This window comes from Macrobrachium nipponense, chromosome 25 (assembly GCF_015104395.2).
Source record: "Macrobrachium nipponense isolate FS-2020 chromosome 25, ASM1510439v2, whole genome shotgun sequence".
In the NCBI taxonomy this organism is placed as follows: Eukaryota; Metazoa; Arthropoda; class Malacostraca; order Decapoda; family Palaemonidae; genus Macrobrachium; species Macrobrachium nipponense.
Genome location: NC_087214.1, coordinates 74149300 through 74162189, shown reverse-complemented (window position 1 = coordinate 74162189; position 12890 = coordinate 74149300). Strand labels below are relative to the sequence as shown.

The window sequence follows — 12890 nt, the reverse complement described above, 5'->3', positions numbered from 1 at the left end:
ATAACATACATTACCATAATAATAATAATATCTAATAAATAAATAGACAAATAAATAAACAAATAAAAATAAGAAGAAGGAATCCCAAACTCAAAGAGACCGAAGGGAAGAAGAAGAAGAAACCATTATTTTGATTCCTATGTCTTCTACTACTTTGGCTCTGGAATGCATCCGATGACGCAAGACGAATTCGTAAATTACTAAAGGAGGTAAAGAAAAAACTATTTTATTTTTTAATTATGTAAAAAAATCAAAAGGGATTTTATGAATATCAAAATGATATCGTTAAGGAATTGCCTAATCGTATAGGTATACTAGGTAGGCCTAGGGGTTTATAATGACCATTAATAATAGGCCTATGGTAGTTTTAAACGTAATATTTACGTCGATTTAATTTACATTTATATGAAATCGGCCTATTTTTAATTCCTAAATTAAATTTATGAATATTTTCTTACAGCTAGGCCTACCTACCTAGTACTAGGCCTAGCTAGCTATACTAGCCCTATATAGGCTAGCTACCTACCTAGACACTAGGTAGGCCTGTTACCGGTTAACGTAATTTAGGTAGCTAGTACTAATTCGAGATTTTTTTTAAATAAGTATTTAATTTTTGAAATAGAGTTATGAATATTTTAATTATTTTAATTCACTGAATAGAATTGTGATACTTAGACCCGTAGTAGATACCTAAGTTAGAGCTTTAGGCTTAGGCTTTAGGTTTAAGTAATTTTACCTATTTAAGATGTTTTTAAATAGGTCTTTTTTTAGGGGTTTACCCCTATAGAGGTCAACAATTCCTCTACAAAATTATTAAAAATGTCCTTGTGGGAATACCTGTATAGGCCTATATAGGCTAGCCCAAATACTATTATATAATATTATTAGGCCTAATTTTAGGCCTACATCCTTAACCTCCTCAGTTACAAGAATCGCATTACTAATGTCGCTAATTTTTGGGCCAGAAAAGCAAAATTAGTCCATTTCTCCAATTTTCAGCATTCCAGGGCCGGGGAAGAAGCTCAGGATTCTAGGAGAGGCGAAGCATTCCCCCCCCCTACCTCCCCCCAGCCAGGTCAAGTCATGCCACCCTAAGTCAGGTTAGGAAGGCAAAGTCTCATTAAATGAAGACAAACCATCCTTAGTAAGGTTAGGTTTTTTCCGTGGATGGAACCCGTCTCCGTCGTTCTCAACTTCGAAGGCCAAGTGTTTGGACTAGGCTATGCCCACACTAATAACCTGTTGGCGACTATTAGCCAGAAAAGGATCCCTTGGACTGTTAGACTATAGCAAGCAGGATGGTATTGCTAAGGGGTTAAACTGAAGACTAATACCATGGCCTGGTTCCTACCGGTCACTGACTGGAATATTTACCGTCTTAAGTTTGTTTTTGTTGAATTTCATGTCTCATTTACGTTTATTACATTTACCGTCTTTTGCGTATGATTTTATTTTCTTTTCAAAGAGGCTGGTACTCAACACTTCACACATTTTGCATTTAAACTACCAGTTTATGTGCAAAATAGGCATCGTCTTTATAATTTCAATCATAAATATAATTGAAATTGTAATTATGACAATTATAACTGTAATTAGTGTGATCGCATACTGTCTTTCTAGCCTTTCCAATTGCCTTTTCTATTACCAACTTCACCAAGAGATTAACTGCCATTTTAGGGGAAGGGAGCAGCTATACACATCCTGGTGCCTGCCTATAATGAAAATTACTCTCTTGGTAATGGTGATAACAAAAATGACAGTGGGAATATATTGAAAGATAGCATGTGACTACCCTCTAATTACGGTTCTTTTTGATAAGAGAACCTGATTTAGGGAAGTATGATAATGTCTGGCCTAAGGAGGTTTAATGCAAAATAGTCTTGCTTAGGTAGGTTGGCTACAGGAATATAAGCATAGGAAAAAACAGAAAAGAAAGTGACACTCCATTTTGTTTAGCTCATATAAAATCAACCTAACCTAGTAACATAGTCAAGCTAAGGGTGTTGCTCCCAAAGCTGTTAGTATATGACCTTATCACAGAAATATGCTCAAGCAAAAAATGCTACTTTCATTTAAATTCAGGGAAGTTTGTTTATTGTTGAAGGTATTCTTGCATCTGACACTTGGTTGCTTGACACATTACATAGTCACATGACACTTTTCTGGGCTCCAGGTGGCTATGTCCTGAACAATATGTACACAGTAATAAAAAACCAAGACCTAATTTTATGTTCTCACAATTAACCTACATGTGTTTTACTTTTTAATAAGTCTCCCCTGGTCTTTGATTCAGATTTTACCTGTATTATAGCTGTTAGAATCTAATATAATTCTCCACAGTGCATATTGTCATTTTCCAACTATGACTAACCTCACCTAACTTAAGCATTCTCCCCTAGGTGAGGCTTGCTTCTGACCCTTGGTACCAATTGATGTGCTTTGTTCAAATATATGACTTGACATCAGGGGTACCTATTGATGTGCTTTGTTCAAATATATGACTTGACATCAGCAGTACCTACGTATTGATGTGCTTTGTTCGAATATATGACTTGACATCAGCGGTACCTATTGATGTGCTTTGTTCAAATATATGACTTGACATCAGCTTTTCATCTAACAGTAGTATACGTTTTAGCTTCATTCAGCCATCAGTACCTACCTTGCTTCCTTACGTCTTCCCAGAATCCAAGACATTTAAGGTCTGAAATAAAAAAACAGAAATAAAAGTTACGTTGTTGTAGTGTTCAAAATTGCTAGAGTTGTCGCACTTAATCTAGTTTTTTATTGGAGGGTTAGCATCATAAGGAATTCTATTTAGTTGGGATGGCACTACTAACTTTCAACTGCAGGTAAACAGCCTTTGGGAAATGACTAAATTTTGACATTTTCTGCTAACAAAAGACAAGTTTACATTTTTATTGTGCGTATGGGAAAGCTCCCATAGACATGATCGTAACTGTTACTAGGAAGTAGCAAAGAAGCCTGATGGGAACATCTAGCTATATTACTTTATTGATGAAAGGGGTTAGCTAATTAGCAGCATTCCAATTGAGTCAGTGCTAATGAAAGTAATATTTCCATTATATCTCCAATTATCTATGAAATTGAGTAGCATATGGACTTCCTAGGAATTTACTAGTTGATCACTAGGGAACACAAGATACTGTCATAAAAAAACTCACCTTTTGGATAACAAAGGATAAAATCAATAATAATCTTGAATATGTGGAACAAACTAATTATGAATTGTGTGTGTTGTATACAACATTGTTTTTTCATTATCAAAATACGTACCATCATATAAACTTTATTTTGTGTCTCCTGCAGGTGCTGTTGGGACTGTAGCATGTTTGACCCAATATTGGTGGTGGTCTGTTGTGCTGGGATTGGCTTGACTCTTTCTTACCTGACACTCGGAAGTTCCAGAGTCCCTGACAAGAAGGATGACGGTTCGTAAGACTTCTATGAAATTATAAGTCTTTATAATTTTGTTCCTGTATATTTTGTTGACCTTCTGTATTTGTATTTGTTACTACAACTATTTGTATATGTAGTATGTAATACTAGTATTTGTAAGTGTCACTGCAAATGAATGGAATATCTCATAAAATAGTATACGTACAGTATATTGTGTAAATGGAGGCTTATTAATAGCACAATTATTGTTATCTTTTTATTAACTTGTCCCCTTAAGCTTAATGGTTGCCTATCCAGTGTGTATCATTATTTTGATTATCAGTACGTAGTTTTATTATTATGAATTTTATTATTTTTATTTGCTTTTATTTTTTTTTTTAGATGACGAGAGCAATGAAACTGGGCATTCGTCCAGAAAGAGACGGGTTCTTATCGTCACTGCCCACCCTGATGATGAGGTGATGTTTTTCGGTCCGACCATTCTCCACTTCACTCAGCGGGAGGGAGCACTCGTCTACCTTCTGTGTCTCTCCACAGGTAAGTCATTTCATGGTTGTCAATAGTGTAGGAAATCCAGTATATATATATACAGTATTTTATAAGATTGATCATTTGAAAGCAATTCTGCAGAAAGCAAGAAGTAGATCAGTCAGGCTTTAATCATGTGTTCCTTATATTATATATAACTTTTTTTTTTTTTTTTTTTTTTTTTTTTTTACAAAAACATTATTAAACATCTCTGCAGAAGACAGTAACTAGCCAATCAGGTTTTGTGTATTGTAGCAAAAATAGAGGGTGATGCATGTCATAGAACTCCTTTAAAAGAACTGAGGTTTAATCATGAGTTCCTTGTATATTTAAATATGAACTTTTTTTTCTTTTACAAAAAACACTTATTTTTTTTAATATTAGAATTGCTTGAAGATCTTCAGATGCCTCCTATATTGCACCTGTAATTAAATACTCAAGTTATTAAACCAAGTGAGCTTAAATGTGTCTTTTTCTAAGGTAATCATTACGGAAAGGGCAGAATTCGTTGTCAAGAACTCATGGAGAGTTGTCGCCTGTTGGGAATAGCGAGAGAAAATATTCTGCTCTATCGATGTGATGATTTGCCGGATGATCCGTCCATAATGTGGCCAACCGTACGCACTGCCAATCTTATCAACCAGTATCTTCATGCTCTAGATATAAACATGGTAAGGTTTTTAAATGTAAGTTGCTGACAGATTCCTGGGGTAGGCTTATCCTCTCTCCTTTTTTCCTTAGCACTATTGATTACTGTTAATACTGTATTGGTTTTGGTGAAGTATCTGGTAATAGTTAAATCGATGACTAGAAGGTACATCAGGACATTTTTTCTTCTAGATGCTTTTATCAATTTTGTTTTACTGTTTTCCTCTGTCGTGTACAGTAATTACTTATACAGGCCTTATTCTGCACACATTTTCAAACTATTTTCTTTCACGAGTTTGTCATCTTCAGTCACCTATGTTGAAACCTTAGTCCCTCTTGGTTGCGCTTTTTTTTTCCTGATAATGGTGCATAAGAAATAGTAATGGCAACCTTAAATATAAAGATTATAGATTTCATTTTTCATTTTCTTGGCTTAATCCATGGTAATCAATGGTCAAGGTCACTGTTGTTATTGAGCCCTTACCAAATGCTTATTTCATATTTTGTCTTGGTAGATTTTTTTCTGGATGGATTCCCTTTCTGACTCCAGCTTTCCTTATTTGTCCAGGCTTGGGAGCAAGTAGAATGAATATAAATAGTACCCTACTATTCATATCTGCTTATATACTAGCTTCAAAATCAACCATCTTGTTTTACCAATCTGTATGAGTGTAGTCTCCAGTATTTCAGTGATATGTAGTACGTACACTAGTTTACAAATAATTTCATAAAAGCTTAGTATCTTCATGTAACTTATGCAATTGTCTTCAGTTTCAAGTAAAATGCTGTTGTTATTATGTGTAACTTTTGAATGGATGTATTATACTCACATTTCAAATTTTCAGGTGGTAACGTTTGATGTTGGAGGTGTCAGCGGTCATGTTAATCATTCCGCCCTTTATTCTGCCATCCAGCATCTTGTGGAAGAAGAATTTCTGCCAGAAAGTATGAAGTAGTATTCAGTATTTTTCTTTTCTTGATAGTAATTAGGTCAGTATACAGTAGTATTCTCTATTATTGGAAACATACCTTAAGTCACGGCTCTTGGGAAATGAAACATTCCTGATTGTGCAGTTGTCAGTCTTGTTGGTACTGTATAAAATTATTATTTAAAATGCCTGCAAGATTTTCTTTTTATTGTATTTGAGCAGTAACCATGTTTAGATGTGGTTGAACTGTATTTACTTTGAATGCAGAAAAATTATGTAAAGGAATCATTAGCAGTTTCTCAAAACAGCTATGATATTATTGAAGATGGCTTGTTGATTACCAATTTTGTATTCTCCACTGTACCATCTCAATTAACTTCTGTATTACTGTATTTTCAGCCTGTGAAGCCTTTTCTTTGGATTCAGTCAATATTTTCCGAAAATACTCCTCACTTCTTGATGTTCCTCTAAGTTATGCTTTTTCGTCCTGTGCCTTCACTGTAGATTTTAAACACTACGCCATTTTACAGGTAAATATTTGACATTATTTTATTGTTAATCCTAAAATACTTGTTGATATACATACATGTTGATATAACTCGTATACAATTTATCTTTACTATAAGGAACAACAAGCCCAACAGATGGTTCAAAAATTAGATTAGCCATTTTTGAATAGGGTCATATACATCTCGCTGTGTAAATTCCATACATTCAAGGGAGAGAGATATCCACAGTTATGTATGAGTGCAAATGTAGCTTTTACACATGCAACTTACCCGGCAGATATATACTTAGCTAATGTCTCTGATGTCAGCTAAGTATATATCTGCCAGGTAAGTATGTGTAAAACTTTATTGTATCTTAACAATTTCATATTAAATCTATACACAGCTTTAGGGATACATTACTGTGGACATGTTTCTCCAGTTCAAGACTCATGCTGTATGAGTGGTTTGTAATGCATTCAATATTAGTTGAAAGGCCTTTTGTTGCTGCAGATATCACTGAGAAGTTTCGAATCTAATTGGTGCCCCATTTATCTACTTTTGATTAGGTAAATGCACTTTTAACATGCTCTGTAGTTGTAATTCTGGACCAACTTACAATTCCTTTTCTTTTTCAGAGAGCCATGCGTGCCCACAATAGCCAGTTTGTGTGGTTCAGAAAGCTCTATATGATTTTCTCAAGATACGTACTCATTAATACTTTAACAAAAATAAATACCTAGGGAACAGATTTGTGTGTATATATTTTTCAGATGTACTTTTTATGGGAGTTTTATCCTCGTCTTAGTAATTTGTGTGTAGTGTATAATTTATTTGATTTGTTGCACTGTACTTAGCAGAAAATGGACTGCCATATCCTGAGTCAGAATGTGGGAAAAATATTTTGATGCAACGGCCAATATCTCATCGTGATTTTGTGACCTGCATTTTGTATAAGTGATGTTTGACATTATCATCTCTTTATAACTTGCACTGTATATACAGCACCTAAATTTTCCTGCTAAGGTACATATTAAGAATACATTGATATAAATACAAGAATTAAATTCAATTTAAAATACTGTAGTACCTGGTTCTCCTACTAAGACTTAAGTGTACTATTTTTCATGTGAGAACACCTGCAAAGAAATGGTTGTTGTCTCATGGAAACTTAAGCTGACTTTCCGATCAGTAACAAAGACCCTACATTGTAGCCTGCATTTGAATATTTTATAGATATCTTACAGTTGCCAGCAATTCCTCATAGTTTCAAACCTAAACTAACCTGTAACTTACCCTTGACATTCAATTTTTAATCCTATAAAATGGTAGCCAGGCCAAATACAATGAAAATAACATAAATACGTTAAGCAAAGGAGCTACTGGGAGGTGACTTTTGTGTTTCAATAGTCATTTTATTTGCTGTAAGTGTAATTTGATTTTCTCTACACCTGACAAAGCCTAAATGCCATTTCTCGGCAATTTTCTATATTTAACTGCAGACATATAGTAGTATTGTCATTTGGAATTGCAACTTTTGTTGGAAGCATATTTCATCTGAAAAATATTCATAATCTGTACAGTGACCCTTGGTTGTGTGAGACAGAAGGTATTTGGTTATAATGTTTTGAATTTACTTGTGAAAATACATTTACATATTTAACGTTTGTAAGTGTTTGTTTAAGGATTTTAATACTATCTGTAAAAATCTTTATGGAAATTTATATTTTTAGGATATGTTGTTTAATAACTCACCAGAAACACACATTCAAGAGCATTGAATAAAAAAAAAAGGGCCTTAGGATGCAGGTTATTGTCACAAGAAAATTGAATGTGTTTCATGTGGGTTTATTTATGTGTTTTCTTGGTAACAGTATTAGTTTTTCGATGAATTACTTTATTAGGTCACAGCTCTGAATAGTTATTATAGCAGGTTCCTCAAAACTTGTGAAAAAAATTTTCTTTGAAGTCCACCGTTAAGGTACCACACGATTAGATGTTATCCGGTCAATTTGTTTTTGCTCGATGAAATATTTGGTCAGTTTTGTTTGATGATGTAGCTCCCTTCCAACCTTGGAGGGAAGAGAATATGTTTGGTAGGTTTGTTGCTTTACTTGTAGCCTGCAAATAGTCTGTTACTAGTGAGTTTCCCAGCATTATACTTTGTTCACTGTTTACATTTACAGGGGTATTTAAAACTACTGTACAGAGCATTAGTAGTGAACTGCTCAGGACCAACATTTTTGTTCAGTGTATCATAATTAGTCTCATTCACGATCATTGTTAGTCTTTACTGTTAGCAGTATCATTGTCATCAATTTCATCATCATCATCATGGTTTACTGATGAATATTGCATAATTACATTTTCATGACGCACCACATGAAGAACACTGTACGTATCAGTATTTCAACGTATTGCTAGATGCTACCTATGTTTTCATTCACGGACAAACTACAGCAATGTGCTTAGGTGCAGTGTGGGAACCAGGTATATATTTGCTAAAAAATTGCATACTTTCTAAGGGTTTAGAGATCCCTCTCAACCTTCTGTATTCAGTACATATGAAATTCCATCAATTGCATGCATCATTTATGCTCTCCATATATGTAAATTCTGTCCTTTGTCTGTGGTGTTGACTCCCCTCTTTTCAGGGTTGTTTCAGGTTGCTTAGTCTTTCCTCTGAAGGGCGTTGTCATCTACTGTGGGCTGTTAAATATCAAGTGTTTTATAGAATGTTTTGCTTTATCACCAAACTGTGGTAGAAATCCTTGTTCATACTTTACATCTATTTTTTCCTTTTACTTTAATATTATTATACAAAGGATCAGTTTATCCAGACCTCTGAGCCCAGTAAAGGCTCTTCTCATGCTGGTTAGCCCTTTTACTTAAAGCTCTGGAGAAATGAAGTCAATTATTGTATTGCATGCAAACATAAAACATCAATACAAATTCTTGACACTTTCAAGTTAGTGAGCATTTCATTATAGTGTTCCAGCCCGGGAAATGTCCAAGCCTTGATGGCTGACACTGCAATTATGTAGTCATTAGATGAAATGAAATGAAATGAGGTTTTGCTTAGGGTATGTGGAAATTGGTACATAAGTTCATGTCTGTGTTGTAGACATGAAGTTCATCTCCCACTTTTCTCTTAGATATATTTTTTTTCATACTGGAAAACTGAGATATATTTTTTTTCATACTGGAAAACTGTGGGCAGGATGACATTCAACCTTCAAGAATTATAGTGCAGCTCTTTCACAGGTCGTCCAAATATTCTTTTGGATGCAGCTCCATCCCCTCCCTTTGAGATGAGTTGCTCCTGTGTCCTGTCATGGCTTTGAAAAGAGAGTACATCGTTGCCACCAGTTATTCCATATCCCACTGTCAGTACATATTTGTTTATGTCACTGTAGCGTGGTATCACCTCTTACCTTAAAACACTACAGCCTTCTGACTTTCATATATTGAAAGTGCCTTTTCTTCTGTCCAAGAGGACTTTGCTGCCTCTCAATGTAAAGTTCATAAAATTTTGGCTCTGGCTACTTTAGTTCATTGCAGACATCAGTTGATCAAGTCACACATACTCGAGTTGGAGATACCAGTTCACCTCTTTCCAGTTTGGAGACATCTACAGTACTTCAGTACACTTTCGTCAGCCCTGTGGTGGCCACTGGCACAGCAGGCAGCTAAACTCTTCCCCAACTATTACTCTTTTTACCATCTGTTTTCACTCGTCATTTTATCCTCGACAAACCTTTACATTTCCTACGAATTAGTGGGTGGGTATGAGAAAAATTTCCATTGCCTTCCTGTCCAAGTTAATCATGCTTGGTGTAAGGCCAGTATATGCCCATTTCCAGCCACAAGCTTTCAAGTCACACATCATACATAAACACCTTTACATTGAGACGAAGCATCCCCCCTCTCCCCTCCAGTCAGGCACAGGCACACCACTTGAAGGAAGATGCTTCCTACTGAATAGAAGGGGTGAGAGATGGCGTTCCTTCAGTTGAGAGGGATCTCGCACCCTCAAGAGAGGCAATATCTTTATATTAAATATATGTGTATGGTTGTCCGCTTCAAATAGAAGCATAAGGTTATGTATGGCAATGCTTTGAATATAAGGAACAAAATTTTTCAGAATATTTTGCCGATAGACAATAGTGCACATTTACAGGAATCCTTAATATGATGGAGTAAATATAATCAAGTACAAAGTCATCAATTTCAGGGGTTAGTATCATCATTGCCATTTTCTAACTTGAAAATGGTAATTGTAAACTGCAATGTAATGAAAGTCAAGATATATGGTTTTATTAAACCTGCCCAACAGTGTAGGTATTTAGAGAGATGCTACTAACAGCAGCAGTTTAAAATGGTGAAACTCCTTGAAGTAATTATGAATATAATGCTGTAGATACTTTTGGTCATAACAATTCACAAAAGGCAATTAGGTTTATGGAGATAAGCCTGCCTTATATTTTGAATGATGTTTTCTGTGATTGGGGATTTTAGGCCTTACATACATTTGGAGAATGGTAAGATTTTTGCAGCTGGTATATATTGTCTGTGATGAGAAATACAAGTACATATTAGTACAATAGAATTTTTGTCTAGACTTTTAGGAACAATTTTTTTTTTAAATCATGGCTTTAGCACTTGAGAATTGACCATGGCAGCTATAAAGCTATTCTGTTCTCAGAATGATTATTCACAATGTACATTTAAAGGACTGTAAGCATTTGCTAGCATTCACAAATGAGGTAAACTGTATAATTTGCAATACTCTGCAAAAGTATTATGTATTGATAATACTCGTCACATAGCTGGACATTCCAGAAACTGCCTGCAATTGCTTCTTGATTGCATGTATATGCAGTCCCCGGGTTATGACGCGTTCGGCTTACGACGTTCCAAGGTTAAGGCGCTTTTCAATTATATTCATCAGAAATTATTTCCAGGGTTACGACGCCTACAATGCTGATCTGGCCGAAGAAATATGACACCAAAAATGCAAAATATTCAATATTTGAAGGTTTTTTTATGAAAAATGCAATAAGAATGCAGTTTACATAGTTTTCAAAGCATTAAAGTAAGGTTTTCTTAGGATTTTTTATGATGATCCGGCTTACGAAGATTTTTGGGTTACAACGCATCTCAAGAACGGAACCCCTCTCGTAACCCGGGGACTGCCTGTATATTCAGCCTCACAGTGAGCAGGTACTGAAATTCTTTTAAGTTACAGTCAGCCCCTGCCTATTTGTGGTTCTGGAGTCGCGGCCTCCCCTATTTGCGTATTTTCCTGTGGAACATATTTCTATGTCATTCACATAAAATTTGCCTGTTGCAGAATTTTTCATAGAGAAATGTTCACTAATAACAGTATTTTCATATTTTCATGACTAAATACATTCTTCATGATAAAATTGTCAAAAAAGGCAGTTATTAGCATTTTTAGAGGGGTGTCGGGTATTTGCGGGCAGGGGGAGGTTTTGTCCTTATTCCCCGCGAATCCCAGGGGTTGATTGTATGTAACTTCAGCTCACTGCAGCTTCTTTGAAGTCTTCAACAGAGTAATAAGTGCTAAGTGCTACCTAATTAATACTTGCTATAAAGTGGTGATAAGCATCTTGTTTATCCTATACGTATTTGCATTTCTTCTCTAGTCCTGTTGTATGAAATGCTGTATTCATTTTTCCTTCAATGTAGCTGGAAATATATTAAAAATTAATAGCATCTTGTTTTCTATATCCAGCCTGAAAATAAAACTGCCCACTATGATTTAGTGCCTTAATCGCACAGTCGACCTCAAGATTCTTTCGTGTGCAGTGCGTTGGTTGTCATTTGAAATATTAATAGCAGAGGTAGTATATATGCCTACTGCTTTATCGTCATTCCTACTGAAAAACCTGTCACTATACGTAGCTGTCTAGGACAAGTCATTTTGTTCTATCCATCAAGCACATTCTCTCTCCTGGGAGAGTGAACATGCACAGAAAATGATTGTCATGACATAATCCATTCTCTTTGATTTGCAATAATGGTAAAATTTACTCTTGAGCAATGCTTTTCATTGAGACCAACTGACATTTTCAAGCCAAAAAATGTACGGACATACATGACAACAATTACAAAATAAAAATTATGTGCAATGTATACGTACTCATGTATCATCCAAGACCTAATTTTAAGCCTAATTTTGGTGGGTCACATCTTACCTTAACTACAAATGTGTTTGCTTGTGTGTGGGGCATGTTTAACCTGCTTTACAAATGACTAAGCTAGAATTTACTTTGCATCAATCGAGGGATTGTTTTGTATATACTTTAAAAGTATAAAATACTATGATAAACCATCACATTCATGCCCTGAATATTTGTAACATAATAATATAATAGATCAATTAATACTGAAGAATTACAGAAAGTTTTTTATTAGTGATTTGTCAGAATTTATATTTTAAGTTACCACCTAAAGCTTGTAAGGAAATATGCTAGTTGTTTGTTAAATGTTGAAAACAAGTTTTTGGGCATTTTTGTCTATCTGTAATGTTATATTGGATGTTTTGAATAAATAACAGTATGTTTTAATTTTTGCAATACCCTTTTCATTAAGTTTAGTTCTGAACACATATGGATATATGTATATACTGAATGGACAGATACAGTATTGGAATTTAGAAAAAAAAAAAAAATGCAGCAAATTTGGCAAGCCTAGGTTTTACCAAAATTGGAACTCACAGTACATGTGATGTTTAATGAAGTAATCTTTGCAAGATAAGATGATATGGTTTGCATGATACATGAATATATACGGTACATAAATGAAAAGCATGTATAAGTATAAGAAAAAAATATTTGTATCAACAGCATTA

The 12890-nt window shown here is 34.8% G+C and overlaps 1 protein-coding gene across 1 annotated transcript; it reads left to right on the top strand.

The window, feature by feature from the left end:
* On the top strand, positions 1-11752 carry LOC135199542 (N-acetylglucosaminyl-phosphatidylinositol de-N-acetylase-like). Its single transcript, XM_064227696.1, has 7 exons — positions 1-209; positions 3331-3452; positions 3802-3957; positions 4429-4619; positions 5442-5541; positions 5925-6055; positions 6652-11752. The coding sequence occupies exons 2-7, from the start codon at positions 3350-3352 to the stop codon at positions 6754-6756; spliced, it is 786 nt and encodes a 261-aa protein (XP_064083766.1). The 5' UTR covers positions 1-209; positions 3331-3349; the 3' UTR covers positions 6757-11752.
* Positions 11753-12890: the final 1138 nt, after the last annotated feature.